General features: G+C 46.4%; 2 protein-coding genes across 2 annotated transcripts; one reads left to right on the forward strand and one right to left on the reverse strand.

The window, feature by feature from the left end:
• Positions 1–76: 76 nt before the first annotated feature.
• pes (pescadillo) lies at positions 77–10,437 on the reverse strand. The gene is made up of 15 exons (XM_076989797.1): positions 10,278–10,437; positions 9,316–9,395; positions 8,980–9,133; positions 8,639–8,748; positions 8,282–8,453; positions 8,019–8,108; positions 6,929–7,045; positions 6,704–6,793; positions 6,522–6,611; positions 6,039–6,169; positions 5,661–5,786; positions 4,393–4,577; positions 4,127–4,269; positions 1,560–1,727; positions 77–385 (listed from the first exon to the last, which is right to left on the reverse strand). The coding sequence occupies exons 1-15, from the start codon at positions 10,299–10,301 to the stop codon at positions 305–307; spliced, it is 1,761 nt and encodes a 586-aa protein (XP_076845912.1). The 5' UTR covers positions 10,302–10,437; the 3' UTR covers positions 77–304.
• A 630-nt stretch (positions 10,438–11,067) lies between these two features.
• Positions 11,068–17,938, forward strand: p2rx2 (purinergic receptor P2X, ligand-gated ion channel, 2). Its single transcript, XM_076989794.1, has 12 exons — positions 11,068–11,289; positions 12,672–12,807; positions 13,743–13,814; positions 14,309–14,384; positions 14,536–14,632; positions 14,709–14,789; positions 14,893–15,037; positions 16,346–16,476; positions 16,602–16,692; positions 16,807–16,872; positions 17,327–17,404; positions 17,508–17,938. The coding sequence occupies exons 1-12, from the start codon at positions 11,150–11,152 to the stop codon at positions 17,601–17,603; spliced, it is 1,209 nt and encodes a 402-aa protein (XP_076845909.1). The 5' UTR covers positions 11,068–11,149; the 3' UTR covers positions 17,604–17,938.
• Positions 17,939–18,735: the final 797 nt, after the last annotated feature.

Genomic DNA, 18,735 nt, shown 5'->3' on the forward strand with positions numbered 1-18,735 from the left:
ATTTAATGGGCCCTGACAAAGATGATCTCATTCACACCACACGACGAAGACGTGGAGTCAGTCCTGCCAAAAGAGCTTCAGACACTTCATGGATCATTTTAATGTAATAGGATCATGAGTTTATGTATATCAAGTATAAACAGAATGTTACGGACTAAATGACACTGAAAAGATGACATTTTAAAACAGTCAAGTCAGGAGCTTTCACTCCTTAGATCACACTAATAGAGCGATGAGTCTTCCCGTTGGTTCAATAGATGCACTGAATCATTTTAATAGATATAAAATGCTCTTGTTTCCACTTTTACTTCTTCAACCTCTTCTTCTTCTTGTCGGTCTTGCTGGCCTCGTCCAGAGCTTTTCTCTTGGCTGCCATCTTGTTGGCCTGAGAGAGAGGACACACTGGTTTAATCAACAGCACAAGGGCATTGTGGGTACTGGGTCCTCAACAGTCAAAGTGTCCCGTCGTCTGCTCCACACCGATGGACAAAGTTCTATTTCTCAAACATTACTGCAAAGTGACCTCATCAGGGTGTATTTCATATTAGTACTCCAGGCCATCTTTTTGCAATATACCCAATACATCACAACTAATTTTGTTTTTATAAAAGTATGGTAAATGGTCTACAAACACACACACAAAAAAGCTAAATGCCAAACGCAGGACACTGTCACACTAACACATCACACCCATAACCCCCAGGACAGTATCACACTAACACATCACACCCATAACCCCCAGGACAGTATCACACCCATAACCCCCAGGACAGTATCACACCAACACATCACACCCATAACCCCCAGGACAGTATCACACCAACACACCACACCCATAACCCCCAGGACAGTATCACACAAACACACCCATAACCCCCAGGACAGTATCACACAAACACACCCATAACCCCCAGGACAGTATCACACCAACACACCCATAACCCCCAGGACAGTATCACACCAACACACCCATAACCCCCAGGACAGTATCACACCATCACACCCATAACCCCCAGGACAGTATCACACCAACACACCCATAACCCCCAGGACAGTATCACACCAACACACCCATAACCCCCAGGACAGTATCACACCATCACACCCATAACCCCCAGGACAGTATCACACCAACACACCCATAACCCCCAGGACAGTATCACACCAACACACCCATAACCCCCAGGACAGTATCACACCAACACACCCATAACCCCCAGGACAGTATCACACCAACACACCCATAACCCCCAGGACAGTATCACACCAACACACCCATAACCCCCAGGACAGTATCACACCAACACACCCATAACCCCCAGGACAGTATCACACCAACACACCCATAACCCCCAGGACAGTATCACACCAACACACCCATAACCCCCAGGACAGTATCACACCAACACACCCATAACCCCCAGGACAGTATCACACTAACACACCCATAGCCCCCAGGACAGGCGTTTGCGTTTGGTATCTTTGATGTAGTCAGAAGCCCCAGTGAGTGAACCCAGTGATGAGAGTGCTGGTGTCGGCCATGACGGGTGACCCCTCACCTCCCGCACACGCCTCTTCTTCCCAAACATGATCTTATCGTACAGGTACTTGTCCCTCTTCTTCATCATCATGATGGCCAGTCTCTTCTCCTCAGCCTTCTCCTCCTGCTCCACCTTCTGCCGGTTCTCCGGTCTGGACCTGCCCGGAGTCACTTTAACCGATGAGGCCTGAAAGAGAACAACAGCCAATCACAGTTCAGCCAATCACAGCTCAGCCAATCACCGCTCAGCCAGGGCGTGACCTCCTGGTTCCCTCAAAGCCAGCCAGGCACTCAGACTGCAGAAACTAACTGACTGGCCTGACTGGTTTATACTTGACGCGTCGCGAGGGTCCGCGCCGCGAAAATGACGTAATCGCTGTGGCTCCGCCCGAGCGCGAGGGCCGTGCACCTCTCGAATTTTGTAACTTCGCGCACGCCGTGCTTCAGCGCGATCGACAAAGCCATGTTTGCAGGGTTCATACACCTTTACAAGGTGGAATTAAAGCACTTGTACGTCACTTTAAAGGTCCATTTCAATATGGTTGTTTATTTTCAAAACGCTCAATCTTAACGTCTTCACGTTCTCTCATGTTTCGTCCTGGAATTACAAGAGGCTCGTATTTGTTAACGTAATACAAGAGAATTGTTCAGTCAGACAGCTATTTGTTGTGAAACGAAGTAGTTACAATTTCAAGCATTTTTATGTACTTTAGCCTAAATTCCAGCACTTTTCAAACCTGAAACACAAAGCAACATCAAAATGCGTCATGTAAATGTTCATTCCCCTTTTTTGAGGGGTGTTTCTTTATACTACCACATATCGTTTCGGACAACATTGCAAAGTCATATTTATGTTTGATGCCTGGTGCGTTATACGGTCTCTGGTCAGGTAAAAATGTTCTTTCGCCGGTTTTGCAGGGGTTTTTTATTCTCCACTGCCACCTATCGCCACCTATCGTTTCGGAGAACACTGCAGCGACGCTCGCGACGTTCGCGAAAGTATAAACGCCTACACCGCTCGCGCAGGGTCGCGCGAGGTGGGCGGAGCTGCGCGCTACGGTCACTCGCGAAAGTATAAACCAGGCTTGACTCACCTCAGCCAAAACGACTGAATCAACTCAAGTCGCAATTTTAACGACTTGGTACTATTATACTATATACTACCATTACTATACTATACTACTACTACTACTACATTACTAATAAACAGAGATATTTGTGCCTTGGCTTGGACTTCGTGGTCATTGACGTGGGATTTGACTTGATGTGCAGGTCGATGACGGGCATTAAGATGGTGAAAAAGCTTAAAAACTTTGCTTGGGGTGAACTCAGGTCTTCAGTCTTCAGATCCTCCAGACTAAAAGACCCTGCACATGCAACTTGGGTATCGACTATGTGCAAAGAATACACATGCGTGCAAAAAACCAGTTCGTCCTGACATGTTTGTAAACTCCCACCCTGATCTGATGCACGTTGATCTGATACACGTTTGTAAACTTCAACCCCATTTTTGCCATTCACACGTGCCAAATATTTGCGCACTCGTTCATATTTTCTCTTTTTGGTACACAAGTATCAAGACGCTACATTATTCTAAGCAGAGCGACTGCATAATGCAACAGTTCCAAAGGCGCGTGTTCAGCTGAACCTGGGACTAATTAACTCACCTTTACACCTAATGCTGCTCCCAGTGGAACAATGGCTAACCATTAAACAAACACCGTCCCACAGTGGTTGCCAGACGGGACGTGGGGCGTGAAGGTCACAGACGGGCTCGGGCCGTGAGAACTGCCTGCTGCATGTGTCTTTAACGGATGTCCATAACACCTCTGGACCGTAACGTCTGTGCCGAGGCTCACGTGAGGTAGAGCCGGCCACGTTTAGACGGCCACGCCTTGACCTTCTAACGCAGGGTGACGTCTCGAGTCGCACTTCTATGAACTGAGCGATTTGAACCATCAGACGGCTCTGAAAAATTGATAAGGCGTAAAACGTTGGTCTTGCAACACGGGAACCAGTCCTGTGGTGCTCCAGGGAGCTGAAGAGGGCTGCCGTGTTCTGACCCAACCGCACGTGTGCCCGTTCAACACTGCAGCCTCACCCCTGCCTTACCGAGCACAGACACCTGCAGCTTTAAGAGACGTGACGTTCTCACGTGCTCCAGGTTTAAGAGACGTGACGTTCTCACGTGCTCCAGGTTTAAGAGACGTGACGTTCTCACGTGCTCCAGGTTTAAGAGACGTGACGTTCTCACGTGCTCCAGGTTTAAGAGACGTGACGTTCTCACGTGCTCCAGGTTTAAGAGACGTGACGTTCTCACGTGCTCCAGGTTTAAGAGACGTGACGTTCTCACGTGCTCCAGGTTTAAGAGACGTGACGTTCTCACGTGCTCCAGGTTTAAGAGACGTGACGTTCTCACGTGCTCCAGGTTTAAGAGACGTGACGTTCTCACGTGCTCCAGCCCGACACCACATGCAGATAAAAGCGGGAGTTATGTTTGTGTATTGTGTGTTTTTACGGTGATTATAAGGCGTTGCAAAACTCGATGTCACTTCCACTCTGGGATGACTGGATCCATCTGCTTACCTTGCCCTGAGATCGCTTCTCTTCCAGGTCTTTCAGCTTAGCCTCATCTTCTGACTCTTCATCCTCCTCCTCTTCCTCACCATCATCATCATCTTCCTCTTCATCATCCTGCTCCTCCTCCTCCTCATCATCTTGCTCTGTGACTGGAGGGCAAAGGATCGTGATCATATTACCAGGAGCGCACACACACACACACACACACACACACACACACACACACACACACCCCCATGTACACGTACACACACACACACACTCCTACTCACCAGGTCTCTCTCCTCTCTGGAGGGCCTGGAGTTTGAGCTTCTCTGGAGGAACATAGTCTCCCTCCTTCTCCTCCACAAACGGAGACAGGTGCGGAGGCAGCGTCACGCCCACAAAGTAGTCCTCCACGGGGACCAGCATGCGGGCGTTCACACAGTCATACACCCACTGGGGCTGGACATAGTACCTGTAGCCACGGTGACGGATGGATCAAACGGAGCCGGACACCACTGCATAATTACATTTACAGCATTTGGCAGATGCCCTTATCCAGAGCGACTTACATTTTTAGCTCATTTTTATACAAGTGAGCAATTGAGGGTTAAGGGCCTTGCTCAGGGGCACCTCAGTCATGGCCTCAGGTCTGGGAATCGAACCCCCGACTCTCCGGTCACAAGACCAGTTCCCTACCACCAGACCATGACTGCCCATTCCACACACCAATCACACGGACAAACCTGAAAACGGGAGTTCTACCACATGAATATTTAGAAAGCACCTTCAAGATAGTTTTGGCTACAGGGGGGGTTGATGGTGGAGACGTGATGACAGATAATCAGACAACAGCACACGTACAACTGTACCCACTAACAGTCACTGTGAGACCAGCACGCATGAAAGACGCCTTGTTATAAATGCTGAACAGAACCATAAATTTGTGCAGGCGTGTCATGTATGAACTGTGAACATCTGTGGGATCATGTGATCCATAAAAGCACACGCGCACACAGACGCACGCACAAAGACCCATGTACACACATGGACCTACACAAATATCCATAGACCCACACACACACGCATTTATGTGAACACAGACCCACACACACACACACACACACACACACGCCCAGACAGGAAGAGGATAACAGAAGATCACCAAGAAGCGGGAGGAGACCCCGCTATGAAAGAACAGCATTGTGGGACACCCCATGTTTAATACAGAACCGCACAGAATGAGAGCAATACAGCCACACACTCAAATCTGAACACGCACCATCACAAAGCAGAATTCTGTTGGAAAGTCTTGACAATGGCAAACCGTTCATCTCCAACTCTGTAGCAGAAACTGAAATAGTTTCTGTCTTTTGTGGATTTTAAAATTGACTCCAGTCAGAGGAAAAGTGACATTCTGAATGTTAAAGATGGACCTTTATGCATCTGCACCATAAACGCCAACAAGGTCAATTCAAACAGCACTACAAAACTGGGAAGGTTCTGATGAGGAATAAGAGCAATAGAATGTGTGTGTGTGTGTGTGTGTGTGACTGACCTGTTGATGTACTGTTTCTCCAGACTGGGTCTGTCCACCACTTGGTGTGTGATCGTCTCATCAGTGACATCGTATGTGCTCCCGATACACAGAGACGCGTCCCAGGAGACCTGCGCTCCAAAGCACCTGTGGGACACAGCGGCACAGATCAGGTGTGAGAAAGAGATTCATCACTTTACACAAAAACATTTGGTGTCTTTGTATTATAAAACAAGATAGTCCTGCCTGAAAGGTAAAAGACTGAAAAAGAAAAACCAACACACAAAAAAACCCTGACCCATTTCTCTCTCCATCACACACACACAATCACACAACCGCACTCCCCCACACACACTGCTCAGTATGCTGACTAACAGGTGTGGTGCCTCTGCCCTTCACCTCAGCACGAAGGCCAGGGATTCTCTGGGCACTTCTCTGTTCAGGAAGACCTTGAGGCCCTCAAAGAGCTTCTGATGTCTGTCCTGGTCCTGCTGGATCTTCACACGCTCCTCAAGCTTCTCCTGGTCCTCCTGTGGCCCACCAGGGGAGGAGAGGAGATAACAGACAAGACGCATCAACCCCAGATATCAGACAGGGAGCGGGGCCGATATCAGACAGGGAGCGGGGCCAATATCAGACAGCTACATGGCACAGAACTGCACAATCACACTGTTTGTTCATATTACGATCTGGTAACCGTGGAGACCATTTCTCCAGTGCAACACCTGTGTGTGAAGGTGTGAAGCAGACAAAGAGCCATCAACACCCGTACGTGTCTGCATCAAAACAAGGGGGGACAGGAGGTTAAGGAGGGGCGGGGCGTGGGGTAGCTGTGGGCGGGGCAAGGGAGGCCAGTGGGCGGGGTGTTTTTAGTGTTCTCACCCCTTCTGCAGGGAAGTGGTCGATCTCTGGCTCCTCCTCTTCTGGGGCGGCGACCACACGAGAGAGACTGGCGCTCAGCGCCGACAGTTTCTGCGGGAGAGACAGAGGTGAGCGCCTCGTGTTCGGGTCCAGGCCAAAGAGCCCGACAGGCGTGAGGACGTGCAGGAGGAGGGAATCACAACCTCCATGTAGCTCTCCGAGTCCATTGCGTAGTCCTGCTCCGCCCCCATCGCTGACTCCGCCCGCAACGCTGACTCCGCCTTCCCGTCCAGCTAGCAGAACATGAACCACACACAGCATCATTACACCCGCGCACATCAGCCAAGTTAGACCAGTGTGAGGGGGCGGAGTTAGACCAGTGTGAGGGGGCGGAGTTACACCACACCCCCACGTGTGTGTGTGTTCACCTTGGGCGGGTACACCAGGTTGAGGGTTTGGTAGAGGCGGAAGTTGATGAAGCCCAGAAGAGTGGTGTAGAGCTCTGTGAAGGTGGCCATGACCCTGTAGTCCACATCTGTAGGGTGCTGAACACACACACACACACACACACACACACACACACACACAGTCCTGTCATGGCAACCAGTGTGAGTTCAGGATGGGTGACGTTGTCCAGCAGTAACGTGTGACTGACGGTTACACCACAACACACTCTACACGTCTAAAACTACAGAAATAAACAAATGGTCAAAAAAAGTTTCTTCAGGCAAAATCAATCACCAACTAATCTGTTTCCTTAACCGTATTTCAAATGTCAAACCGGTTCACTGGTGTGGAACTTCAACTTGTGTAAGCACAGCTAGCAGCCACACTGGGCCACGTTCTCCAGGCTGACCAGGACGGAGAACTTGTGTCCTATTCTCTAACGCTCTAAGAGCACGACTGTATCACCCAGGGACCTCGACCGTGCAGTCATCTACCCCAGACATACAGAGAGCTTCCCAGGGAGATGTGCACACAGTTCTGGCTTTATTGGCTCTAACATTTATGGTTTTAATGGCAGACGATCTGATCAACGGCACTCCGAAAGTCTCACACAGTTTACGATCACACAACGTGTGGTTTCCATGGTTTCCCACTGACCAACGGAGAATGTTTATCTGCTCTGCTACGACACCCCACTCTCTTCCTCTTTTACCCCCCCCAGATACAATGTTGACTCAGTGCTTCACACACAGCCTGTTAAACGTGTGTTGGACACGCAGGCGGTCACATGAGCAGCAGGAAGCTGGTTTACAGTCTGCCTCACGTCAGAACGACGGCCCAAAAACACAGACATCCTCAAAACGTCTGAACCCAAACCACTTTCAATCACTGTAGCTGTTCTTAAATCTGTTACACAAGGCTACACAAACATAGCAAAAAGCTCTTATTAACTATTAAAATCCAATGCTGTATACTACTATAACACTAAATCACAACTACACATCAGTACCACACAGGTCTGCTTCTCTGGTCAAGCACTGAGTCATTCCAGGAAACTGGAACTATACTTACGTCATGAGCAAACTGATATGGTACGATCCACGTGACGGTCTGTCCCAAGACTTCTGCCTGGTAATAGATTCCTTTGATGGACAGAAACACCTACCAATGAGGAGAGAGGCTTTAGTGAAAAAGTGCTAACGAACTCTCATCTAGATGTTCACTGCTGTCCTATCACCAGCGGTGAACCCGTGTGATGACAGGCAGCTCTGCTATTGGTCGGCTTTAGGAGGCGGTACGGGCTGCCGGGAGGGCGGAGTCTACGGGGCTGGTACCTTCCTGAGGGAGCGCGAGGTGATGATGTAGTTCATCCACTCCACGCTGAGGCGCCGACACAGCTCGATGGTTTGGACGTGGCACTTGCCCGTCCGCGCAAACGTGGAGAACAGGAAGCACATGGAGAGGGCGTCGTCCACGTCGCGCAGAGCATCGATGAACGTGGGATACCTGGCAACCGAGAACAGATCGCTGAGTTGTCAAAACTCATGTGGGCTGCCTGTCGTATACCAGCAGATACTGATGCACTCAGCACATCAATGCCAGTTCCCTCCTGCTGACAGACCCTTCTGTAGAACTTGTAAAATGCAAGAGCTCCCCCTGCTGGTTAAAGGAGGAACCTCGTCCTGACTCACCTCTCCTTGATGATGTGGTCCAGTTTGTATCCGGGCTTGTTGTCTCGCAGCTTCTCAGCGTTGCCCCATTCAGCCTTACCGTACGCCTTCCGCAGCTTACGCACAAATATCTGTCAGGTAAACACAACAACAACTACCTGTCAGGTATCTGTCAGGTAAACACAATATCGTGCAAAGCTTCCAGGCCTGTTACTTTCTCACGGACACAACGGCGAAGATATTTGCACGGTAGTGGTCCAGTATGGTTTGAAACCAGTAATTGTAACTCTATTAGCCCAAAGGCACAGGTTAGGCCGTAAATGTTTTGAACACGCAGCTCTGGGGGACGGTGCCACACGTACTTTGTACTCTCTGAACTTGCCCACGATGGGCTCATGCAGGAGGAAGCGGATGTCTTTGAGGAGATAGAAGGTCCTCTGGGCCGTGGAGCCCTTGTTCACTTTCTTCTTGTGTTTGGGTTCGTGTGGATAAATTCCTTTCAGTATGCACAAGCGCCTGTACAGAAGAGTGCCATCATATAATTAAGAATTAATTAAGCAAATTAAGCAAGCTGAAAAGAATTCATCAGTCAGATCAAACATTCATGTGGATAATTATTAACACCAAAAAGCTGCTTCAGGTTCAGAAGTGGGAACCTTATGACTCATTAGATGGAACCTCTCTTGTCCACCACTGACCTGAAATCAGCTAAGCTTAAACTCAGCTTCTTGCGGGCTTTGTTTCTGCTGATGTAGTTGGTGGCTGACCCACTCTCATACTGCAGGGAAAAAAGACACCATACATGTTTAACTAGTAGTGTTTTGTTTTAGTTTTCAAAATCACAATTCACAGAGTTCACATTGCGGAAGATCCCCAAAGAGGAAGGAAGAAAATCTTAATCATCAATACATTTTTAATCAGTAGAATTCAGAATCTCTTCAGAATAAGAAAAGTCCTGGTAGCTTTTCTTGTTATAAAGAGTTTGATGCCGGTGGTATTGAATTCAGTCGTGAGATGGCTTTCTGGATGGAGTTATGAGAGTATTTCAGTATTTTCTAACTGACATGCATATACATTTTATATTTAATTTCATGTTGTTGCATCTGTAAAACTTGCTGTTTGTGTCTACATGGCTAATGTTTTGATGTAGGATCAACTAAATCTAACTGGTTGTTAGGGGGACCACCTGCCGAGAAACTCTTCGTTCCTAATTCTGACTAAGATGTCCAGTTGTCTAAGAACACCAGAGCGAGGAAGTGTGTGTGTAGGTAGGTGTGTGTGCGTGTAGGTTATTGTAAGGTGTGTGCGTGTAGGTTTTTGTAAGGTGTGTGCGTGTAGGTTTTTGTAAGGTGTGTGCGTGTAGGTTTTTGTAAGGTGTGTGCGTGTAGGTTTTTGTAAGGTGTGTGCGTGTAGGTTTTTGTAAGGTGGGTGTGTGTGTGTGTGTGTGTAGGTTATTGTAAGGTGTGTGTAGGTTATTGTAAGGTGTGTGTAGGTTATTGTAAGGTGTGTGTGTAGGTTATTGTAAGGTGTGTGTGTAGGTTATTGTAAACTCTAAAGGTTTCCAGCCTTTAGTGATGATGGCGGACACGAGGACTGGAAACATCTCGCTAGTTAATGTTAGCGCCGTTTATAAGTGAGTAAAGGCAGATGTTGTACTCACCTTCTTCTTCTGTAAGCCTCCCATCGCGGGTGTTGTACGATCACACACACGAAATACAAATATAAAGACGCGTTTAACTCTGGACACAATATGTTGAAGAAACGACTGGGACGCACAACCACGTGTTTCCGTCCACACGTGTGTGTGACGTCAGTCGTCAGGACCCAGACAGCTCGCGACTGTCCACACTAATGCCTGAATAAAAATAAAAACACATTCCCCCCTGGTTTCATTTCATATGACGGTTTTATAAAAGGTCAATGCTCACATCACAGACAACAGGAATTGGGGATATAATAAATAAAGCATTTCTGTTATCTCTGAATATCTTTAGACTTCATAGCATGAACCCAGCACTCTGCCAGGTCCCCTAACTTCATGTGATAATATTCATAACACAGAGGCTCAACATGCACGTTTATGGATGTACTGGCAGTGTGGTCTATTGATTCTTTAATTGCTGACAGTGTCACAATAATTATTACTGTTTCCTGAGGATGACATTAATAACCAATAAAGATGAGCAGAAGAACCCCTAATTAGATAAGGACCTACTGGGAACTGAGGAAAATGGAAGAGAGAGAGAGAGAGAGAGAGGGGGGGGAGAGAGAGAGAGAGAGAGAGAGAGAGAAAGAGAGAGAGAGAAGATGAGAGAGGGAGAGAGAGAGGGGAGAGAAAGAGAGAGAGAGAGAGAAGATGAGAGAGAGGGGGGAGACAGAGAGAAGATGAGAGAGAGGGGGAGAGAGAGAGAGAGAAGAGAGAGGGGGGAAGATGAGAGAGAGGAGGAGATTCTGTAGCTATTTTATCTATTGAAAGTGTTCAAGAGCAAGACCATCTACATCTCTGCTTGGACACGTGTGGCTCTTTTCAATATGGGATTTACTGAGTTCTTCAAGGAGTTTTTCCTGGGGTTTTGGGACTATGAGACACCAAAGATTATGGTAGTGAAGAACAGGAGACTGGGCGTTATTTACAGAGCTGTGCAGCTATTGGTCATCACATATTTCATTTGGTAGGTATTTTCACAAACTCAGTAAATTAACTGATTATTATTTAACATTATTTAGCATTTTAGGCACATGTTGTAATAGCCATCACAACAGTGATGTTCTGTTAATATTAATCTTGAAAAAAGACATAGGAGAGGAATCCAATTAAAATATGAGTAATAAAATATCTAAAAACGCTGTTTTATACTGTTCATCTTTTCATTGTATGTTATCATTTAATTCTTTTATTTTTATTCTATAACTTATGTATAACTTTCATAACTATTATATTATAATAACTATAATAAAAATATTATGTTAAGTGATTCTACTATTTTTTAATGACAGTGTATGTAAAAGCTTTATATTGTTTAATATTCACTTATGTTAACGAGCACACTGAAAAAAGATCTTTTGAACACAAATGATGTTGACAAATGAGAGAATACCACATTATAGGCTACTGTCAACATGATGACTGAAACGCACAGTAACACAAAGGAAGGTCATAATGTTCAGGTGTTTATTAATGTACATTGTATCGAGCTTGTGGGATCTTTATGTCTTAAAAAACCTGATAACATAGACAAACATCATGAACAATTGTTCAAATTGAAATAAAGACCACTTTGCTTGAGTCTACATATTTCCTTTGATGTTCAAAATTAGAGCATTTTATGAATGTAAAGGTGCAGACAGAGGATTTCAGATACTTATTCACTGAGTTAAAGCAAAGCCCCCAAACACATACTTGACCAGTTTTATTTATAGACAGATATACTTACACATTAATGGCAGGAAGTGCTTTAAAGGTGTTTACAGCAGGCTTGACTCAGCCCTGTAGGGGAGGATCAGGGTTTTCTACAACAGCAGTCCAATGGAGACAATTAAATTACTGTGAAGATCCTCTAACAGACATGACTTCAGTAGAGAGGGATGATCTTAACTCAGGTCACACAGCAGTGGATGACGCTCTGGACCTGCAGCTCCCCAGTGTTGATGACACTCGCTTCACCGCAGAAGTGTCGTACCAGCGTGGCTCTTCACAGGTGTTGGGAACGCCTGCTGTCTTGATGTTTTAGGTCATTTGATCTGTTCCTTCACTCCTGAGCCAGGAACTCCTTGTACAAATTAACCAGTTTAGATGGTCCATTCATGCTAACTGGGCTATAAATGCACAATGCAAACAACTATAAACACAACCCCAATTATAAATAGTAAAATAAATAACATCTCTGTTGTGGCAGAAAATGACATATTTTCAATGTACCATGGCTGATAGTCTGAGATACGCTATGTACTGTATTGTATGTCCAAATGTACACTTAACTATTCAGGAAAATATGTCTTCAGGTTTAGGTTGTCCTGCAACTCACTACACCCACTAACCCTTCACCTGATGCAGGTACGTGTTCATCAGTCAGAAGGCCTACCAGGACACAGAGACCAGGCCAGAGAGCTCGATCTACACGGAGATGCGTGGCGTGGGCGTACTGGGAAACACCGTGCAGGACACCACAGAATACGTCACACCACCCGAGGTGAGAGATGTGTGTGCAGCACACACAACACAGTCAATGTCCAACAGTAACGGGGGTGTCGGCGGATCCGTGTGGTAAAGGGCGGGGCTTATTGACACGGGTGTCACAATCATAACAGGCATTCGCACTTTAACCTGTCGGATCAAACACAAAGGGCACGAGGTCATGAAGACATGAAGATTAAGACTAAAGACTAAAGACACACCAACCACAGGTGAACAGACCAAAACGCAGGAGATAACACAGAGAATAAAGAAATACTGCCAGCAGGACAGGGAGGGACGGGGAGGACGGGGGGGACAGGGAGGACGGGGGGGACAGGGAGCACAGGGAGGGGGGGGGGGTGGGGAGGGACGGGGAGGACGGGGGGACAGGGAGGGACAGGGAGTCAACACAGCATAGTAAACAATACAACAGGCCAACTAGAATAACCAAGACTAAATCACATAACTGGGAACACAAAATACATAATACAAAAATAGCCAAAAACTACAAAGGAATCACGAGAGTTTAACAGATAAGAAGAGTTAAGAGCACAGGGGGAGAAAGCACGAGAACTCAGATTTACACATAAACTTAGAGCATGGAACATAGAAATAACATAAACTTGAACGTAATTTCAGCTGTATCACTCATTTACAATGACCTGCAAGCAGAGACTGAAGATGCAAAGAATAAACGCCTAATGAACCAGTGATACTAGAGACAGCTTACACTGATCAGAGGACACGGACACATGACAGACTGAACAAAGCACATGATATATTAGACAGATAGAGGAGGAGGAGCTTAACGGAACTCAGAAACAAAGATTGACAGGTAGGGGCGGGGCCAGATGATGGTCTTCTATGGCTGTAGTATTAAGGGACATGAAACATTTTAGGGGATGTGAAACTTCAAATATTCAGCAGCTGTGTTTGTCCTTAATTTTCTAGGGTGGTGATGTCATCAGCACAATACTACGAAGGGATGTAACGTATGACCAAAGACAGGGCATGTGTGCTGAGGTGAACACACACACACAACACACACACACACACACACACACACACACACACACACACACACACACACACACACACACACTCACACACACACACACACACACACTCACACACACTCACACACACACACACTCACACACACACGCGCACACACACTCACACACACGCACGCACACACACACGCACGCACGCACACACACACGCACGCACACACACACACTCACACACACACTCACACACACACACACACACACACACTCACACTCACACACACTCACACGCACACACACACGCACACACACACACACACACACACACACACACACACACACACACACACACACGCACACTCTCACACACATACGTTGTTCCGGCACATGCATTTTTACAAAAATGTAAGTCGCTCTGGATAAGGGCGTCTGCCAAATGCCATAAATGTAAATGTACACTGATGTCAGCCTTCATCTCTAAGCAGAACGTGATGTTTGTCTATGCAGCATTATAGTGTGCCCAACGCAAACTGCACAACAGATGCTGACTGTGTTGAGGGTGAACTGGACTTTGATGGCCATGGTAAGGGCTTGAAGACAAACACAACTCGTCTCTACAAATGTCTTAAATCCAATAACTGCCTAATTGGATTCATATTGTAACAGTGCGAAAAACTTGCTGAGGAGAAATATGTGTAATGCATGACTAATTACACTCACTCACATTATACCAGGTCAGAGAACAGGGCGGTGTGTGCCTTACTACAACCACACATTCAACACCTGTGAGATCAGAAGTTGGTGTCCCATTGAAGAGTTTGCTGCAGTGAGGTAATTCTTTGAAAGGCAGTTTACAGTACACGAGATGTTCAAAATGCCCCTGTGAACGTCTGTTCCTTCCTCACAGGGAACCAGCACTGGTAGAAGCCACAAACTTCACCGTCTTCATAAAGAATGCTATCCACTTCCCAAAGTTCAAAGTGCTCAGGCTAGTCTAATATTTTATGTATAGATTTAAGTGCTTTTTGGATTTTCAATTTCTCAACTAGGTTTGGTTTCTCTAAAGCTTCTCCATTGTTCTGTCGATTTAGGGTGAACATTAAGCCGGGCCTAAGAAAGCCGAAGAAACTCCTTAAATGTCATTACAACTCGGAGACGAACCCATACTGCCCCGTATTTAGACTGGGCTACATTGCTGAACAAGCCAAAGAAAAGTTCAGTGAACTCTGCAGAACTGTAAGTTTGGTAAAGAAGCTGGAGTGTGTCCAGAGGGGGTATATCTCAGTGAGAGGGGGTATATCTCAGTGAGGGGTATATCTGGGTGAGAGGGGGTATATCTGAGTGAGAGGGGGTATATCTCAGTGAGAGGGGTATATCTGGGTGAGAGGGGGTATATCTGGGTGAGAGGGGGTATATCTCAGTGAGAGGGGTATATCTGGGTGAGAGGGGGTATATATGCATGGGAGGGGGTATATCTGAGTGAGAGGGGGTATATCTGGGTGAGAGGGGGTATATATGCGTGGGAGGGGGTATATCTGAGTGAGAGGGGGTATATCTGGGTGAGAGGGGTATATCTGAGTGAGAGGGGGTATATCTGGGTAAGAGGGGGTATATATGCGTGGGAGGGGGTATATCTGGGTGAGAGGGGGTATATCTGAGTGGGAGGGGGTATATCTGAGTGAGAGGGGGTATATCTGGGTGAGAGGGGGTATATCTGCGTGGGAGGGGGTATATCTGAGTGGGAGGGGGTATATCTGGGTGAGAGGGGGTATATCTGAGTGGGAGGGGGTATATCTGAGTGAGAGGGGGTATATCTGCGTGGGAGGGGGTATATCTGAGTGGGAGGGGGTATATCTGCGTGGGAGGGGGTATATCTGAGTGGGAGGGGGTATATCTGGGTGAGAGGGGGTATATCTGAGTGGGAGGGGTATATCTGAGTGAGAGGGGGTATATCTGGGTGAGAGGGGGTATATCTACGTGGGAGGGGGTATATCTGAGTGGGAGGGGGTATATCTGAGTGAGAGGGGGTATATCTGGGTGAGAGGGGGTATATCTCAGTGGTAGAACATTTGACTGGAGATCAAGACGTCCCTAGTTCAAGTCTGGGTCCTACACAGTAGATTTTCATTTAGGGCCAAATCACCACCAGCAGTTCAGTCCTGTGCTTGTAGTCTTTACGCTGCTTTGCTTCGTTTACAGCTTAAGCAGATGGCAGCAGAATAATATGAAGGTGTTATGAAGGGGCCATCCAGATCTCCAACTACAGCACTAAGCTATTCTCCTCTATCAAAGGTGCATCCTAGAAGCACCCAGTCAGTTCATGAATTCAGCCATCTGGGTGAATTTTGTTAACATGAGTCTAGACTGAAGACTGGGGCAGCTGGACCAGCACCAGGGACCTCCTGGTTTCGAGACCGAGCCTTGTGAGGCCCTTGAGCCCAGCTGTCTGCTGTTGGACCCGTCAAATGACTTTAACGTAAAAGAAGAAAGACGTGAAAGAACTATTGGAAGAAAAACGGGTTCTGATTGGTTGGCTGTTTTTAGGGTGCAGTCATTGGTGTGTTCATTAACTGGAAATGTGACTTCGATGTGGACCCATCAGCATGTGTCCCCAGTTATTCATTCAGGAGGTTGGATCTCAGGAAGAACCTGCCCAGCTCTGGATACCACTTCAGGTAGGGGCTCATTTCACTGCCCCGGCTGCGTAGCGCCCAGAAGACCTTCATGTTTCTTCACACAATCTTTTTGTCTGAGTGATATTCTTCAGTGGGTTTTCTTTAACCTGTGACTGATCTCTTAGGTTTGCCAAGTACTATTACAAAGACGGTGAAGAGTACAGATCTCTTATAAAAGCCTACGGGATTCGTCTGGACATCATCGTACATGGACATGTAACATTTTACTGCTGCTTTTGTTTTGGAGTTGCAAAAGTTTTTTGTTCTTCAAGTGCAGTTACATTCAAACATTAACACACACGCCTTTCTCTATAAACATGTTTCTGCCAGGCAGGAAAATTTAGCCTCATTCCAACCATCATCAATACAGTCACAGCCATGACATCAGTGGGGATAGTAAGTATTTTAATATTAACCTTCTTAACAAAGATCTCATTATTTAAGGCTTTTTTTTTGCAGGGGAAAAGTCACTGACCGTCATCCTCTACTGCAGTGCTCGATTATCTGACCTTAATCAATGTAATATCTTCATCCTCTAGTGCAGTGCTCGATTATCTGACCTTAATCAATGTAATATCTTCATCCTCTACTGCAATGCTCAATTATCTGTCCTTAATCAATGTAATATCTTCATCCTCTACTGCAGTGCTCAATTATCTGACCTTAATCAATGTAATATCTTCATCCTCTACTGCAGTGCTCAATTATCTGACCTTAATCAATGTAATATCTTCATCCTCTAGTGCAGTGCTCGATTATCTGACCTTAATCAATGTAATACCGTCATCCTCCACTGCAGTGCTCGATTATCTGACCTTAACCAATGTAATATCTCCATCCTTTACTGCAGTGCTCGATTATCTGTGACTGGATCATGCTGACGTTCATTGACAAGAATGAGGTCTACAGTGAGAGGAAGTTTGATGATGTAAGTGATCGTAGATGATGTCCAGGTAACTATCCTTCACAAGGCCAGCGTTGCCAAGGTAACATTGCTTTACTACTGTTGTTTTTGTTTTTAATTAAAACAGGCATCTAAGGAGTCCAGCCCACCAGCAATGACACAGCTCACCCTCACAAGCTTTGGCTCCACCCACTCAGACCTGTCAGACGGTGTTCCACTGTGAAACCCCGCCCTCCGGTGCCCGAGATTACTGAACACACATAGAACTTCCTGACCATGACTAAGAAAACAAAATGTGAATAATATTTTCATGTAAAGGACTGATTAAAAAAAGCAAAGTAAATCAAAACAAAAGCAGATGGACAAATAAAAACAGGACAGTCCCCTGGACCAGGACAGCGGTCACAGCCTGGACGTGTCCAGGACAACGGTCACAGCCTGGACGTGTCCAGGACAACGGTCACAGCCTGGACGTGTCCAGGACAACGGTCACAGCCTGGACGTGTCCAGGACAGTGTTCTGCTTAGTCCAGTCCTCTTCTGTGTCGTGGCTTCAACATGCAACATACAATGCTACAGATCAAATAATCTCAATAATCATCTTACTCTAATAAACATCACATATTGGCCAATACTATTGTTGTGGTGTGTATGACTCCCATCTTACAACCGCTGCAGTTTGACATTAATTTTTTAATTCAACACATTATTGGTCAAGATGTAAGACTAAACGTCCTGATATTGAGGGGGAAAACCCCAATAAATTAAACAAAACACTTAAAAAAATAAAAAAAAAAAACAAAAAAAACAAAAAAAAACGGCAACAGTGTTCAACATGTCGGCTTGTTTTGACTTCTAAAGGGCTGGTACTCGTCTCCCACCTGCACTCCTTCCTTTCCAAGAAGTGCAATTACAGCAGAAAGGATGAGCCTGCAGTGGAGACGCATCTCTGGGTTGTAACGCGATCACGTCCCATCATGCTGTGAGATGGTCCGTAATGAGTTTGAGGCAGAGGGGAGACCACCACAGCTCCTCTCTGCTCTGATGAATAGCGACAAATCGATTTCCAGCTTCTGAGGTTTATGGATTGGCCTCCTAAGGGACTGGCTCAAACCCACAGCTCTGAAACCAGAGCGGAGGTGAAGCCAGACAGACAGAGTGCTGGGCAGGCTGGACTCACGGCTTGCACCCCGCTGGAGTGTGAGAAACAAGGTTACAGGGGAGAAAGACTAGCTTACCGAAGACCTGATGTACACGCACAGACTGGATTGTGTTCACTTGACATATAAAGGGACTGAGTGAACAGATAAGTTGCCTATTGTAACAGATAGCAACTTAAGTCATGAAACTACATTA

This window comes from Brachyhypopomus gauderio, unplaced genomic scaffold, assembly GCF_052324685.1.
Source record: "Brachyhypopomus gauderio isolate BG-103 unplaced genomic scaffold, BGAUD_0.2 sc71, whole genome shotgun sequence".
Taxonomy (NCBI): domain Eukaryota; kingdom Metazoa; phylum Chordata; class Actinopteri; order Gymnotiformes; family Hypopomidae; genus Brachyhypopomus; species Brachyhypopomus gauderio.

What these genes read in the sequence shown, in the direction of transcription:
- pes (XM_076989797.1), bottom strand. Translation starts at nt 10,301, where the DNA reads ATGGGAGGCTTACAGAAGAAGAAG. An exon ending in GAGGCTTACAGAAGAAGAAG is followed by an intron (nt 9,396 to 10,277) that starts GTGAGTACAACA and finishes TTTTCCCTGCAG; the next exon opens with TATGAGAGTGGGTCAGCCAC. An exon ending in CATATCAGTTTGCTCATGAC is followed by an intron (nt 7,046 to 8,018) that starts GTAAGTATAGTT and finishes GTGTGTGTTCAG; the next exon opens with CACCCTACAGATGTGGACTA.
- p2rx2 (XM_076989794.1), top strand. Translation starts at nt 11,150, where the DNA reads ATGGGATTTACTGAGTTCTTCAAGGAGTTTTTCCTGGGGTTTTGGGAC. An exon ending in CCAAAGTTCAAAGTGCTCAG is followed by an intron (nt 14,790 to 14,892) that starts GCTAGTCTAATA and finishes CTGTCGATTTAG; the next exon opens with GGTGAACATTAAGCCGGGCC. An exon ending in CCATGACATCAGTGGGGATA is followed by an intron (nt 16,873 to 17,326) that starts GTAAGTATTTTA and finishes CCTTTACTGCAG; the next exon opens with TGCTCGATTATCTGTGACTG.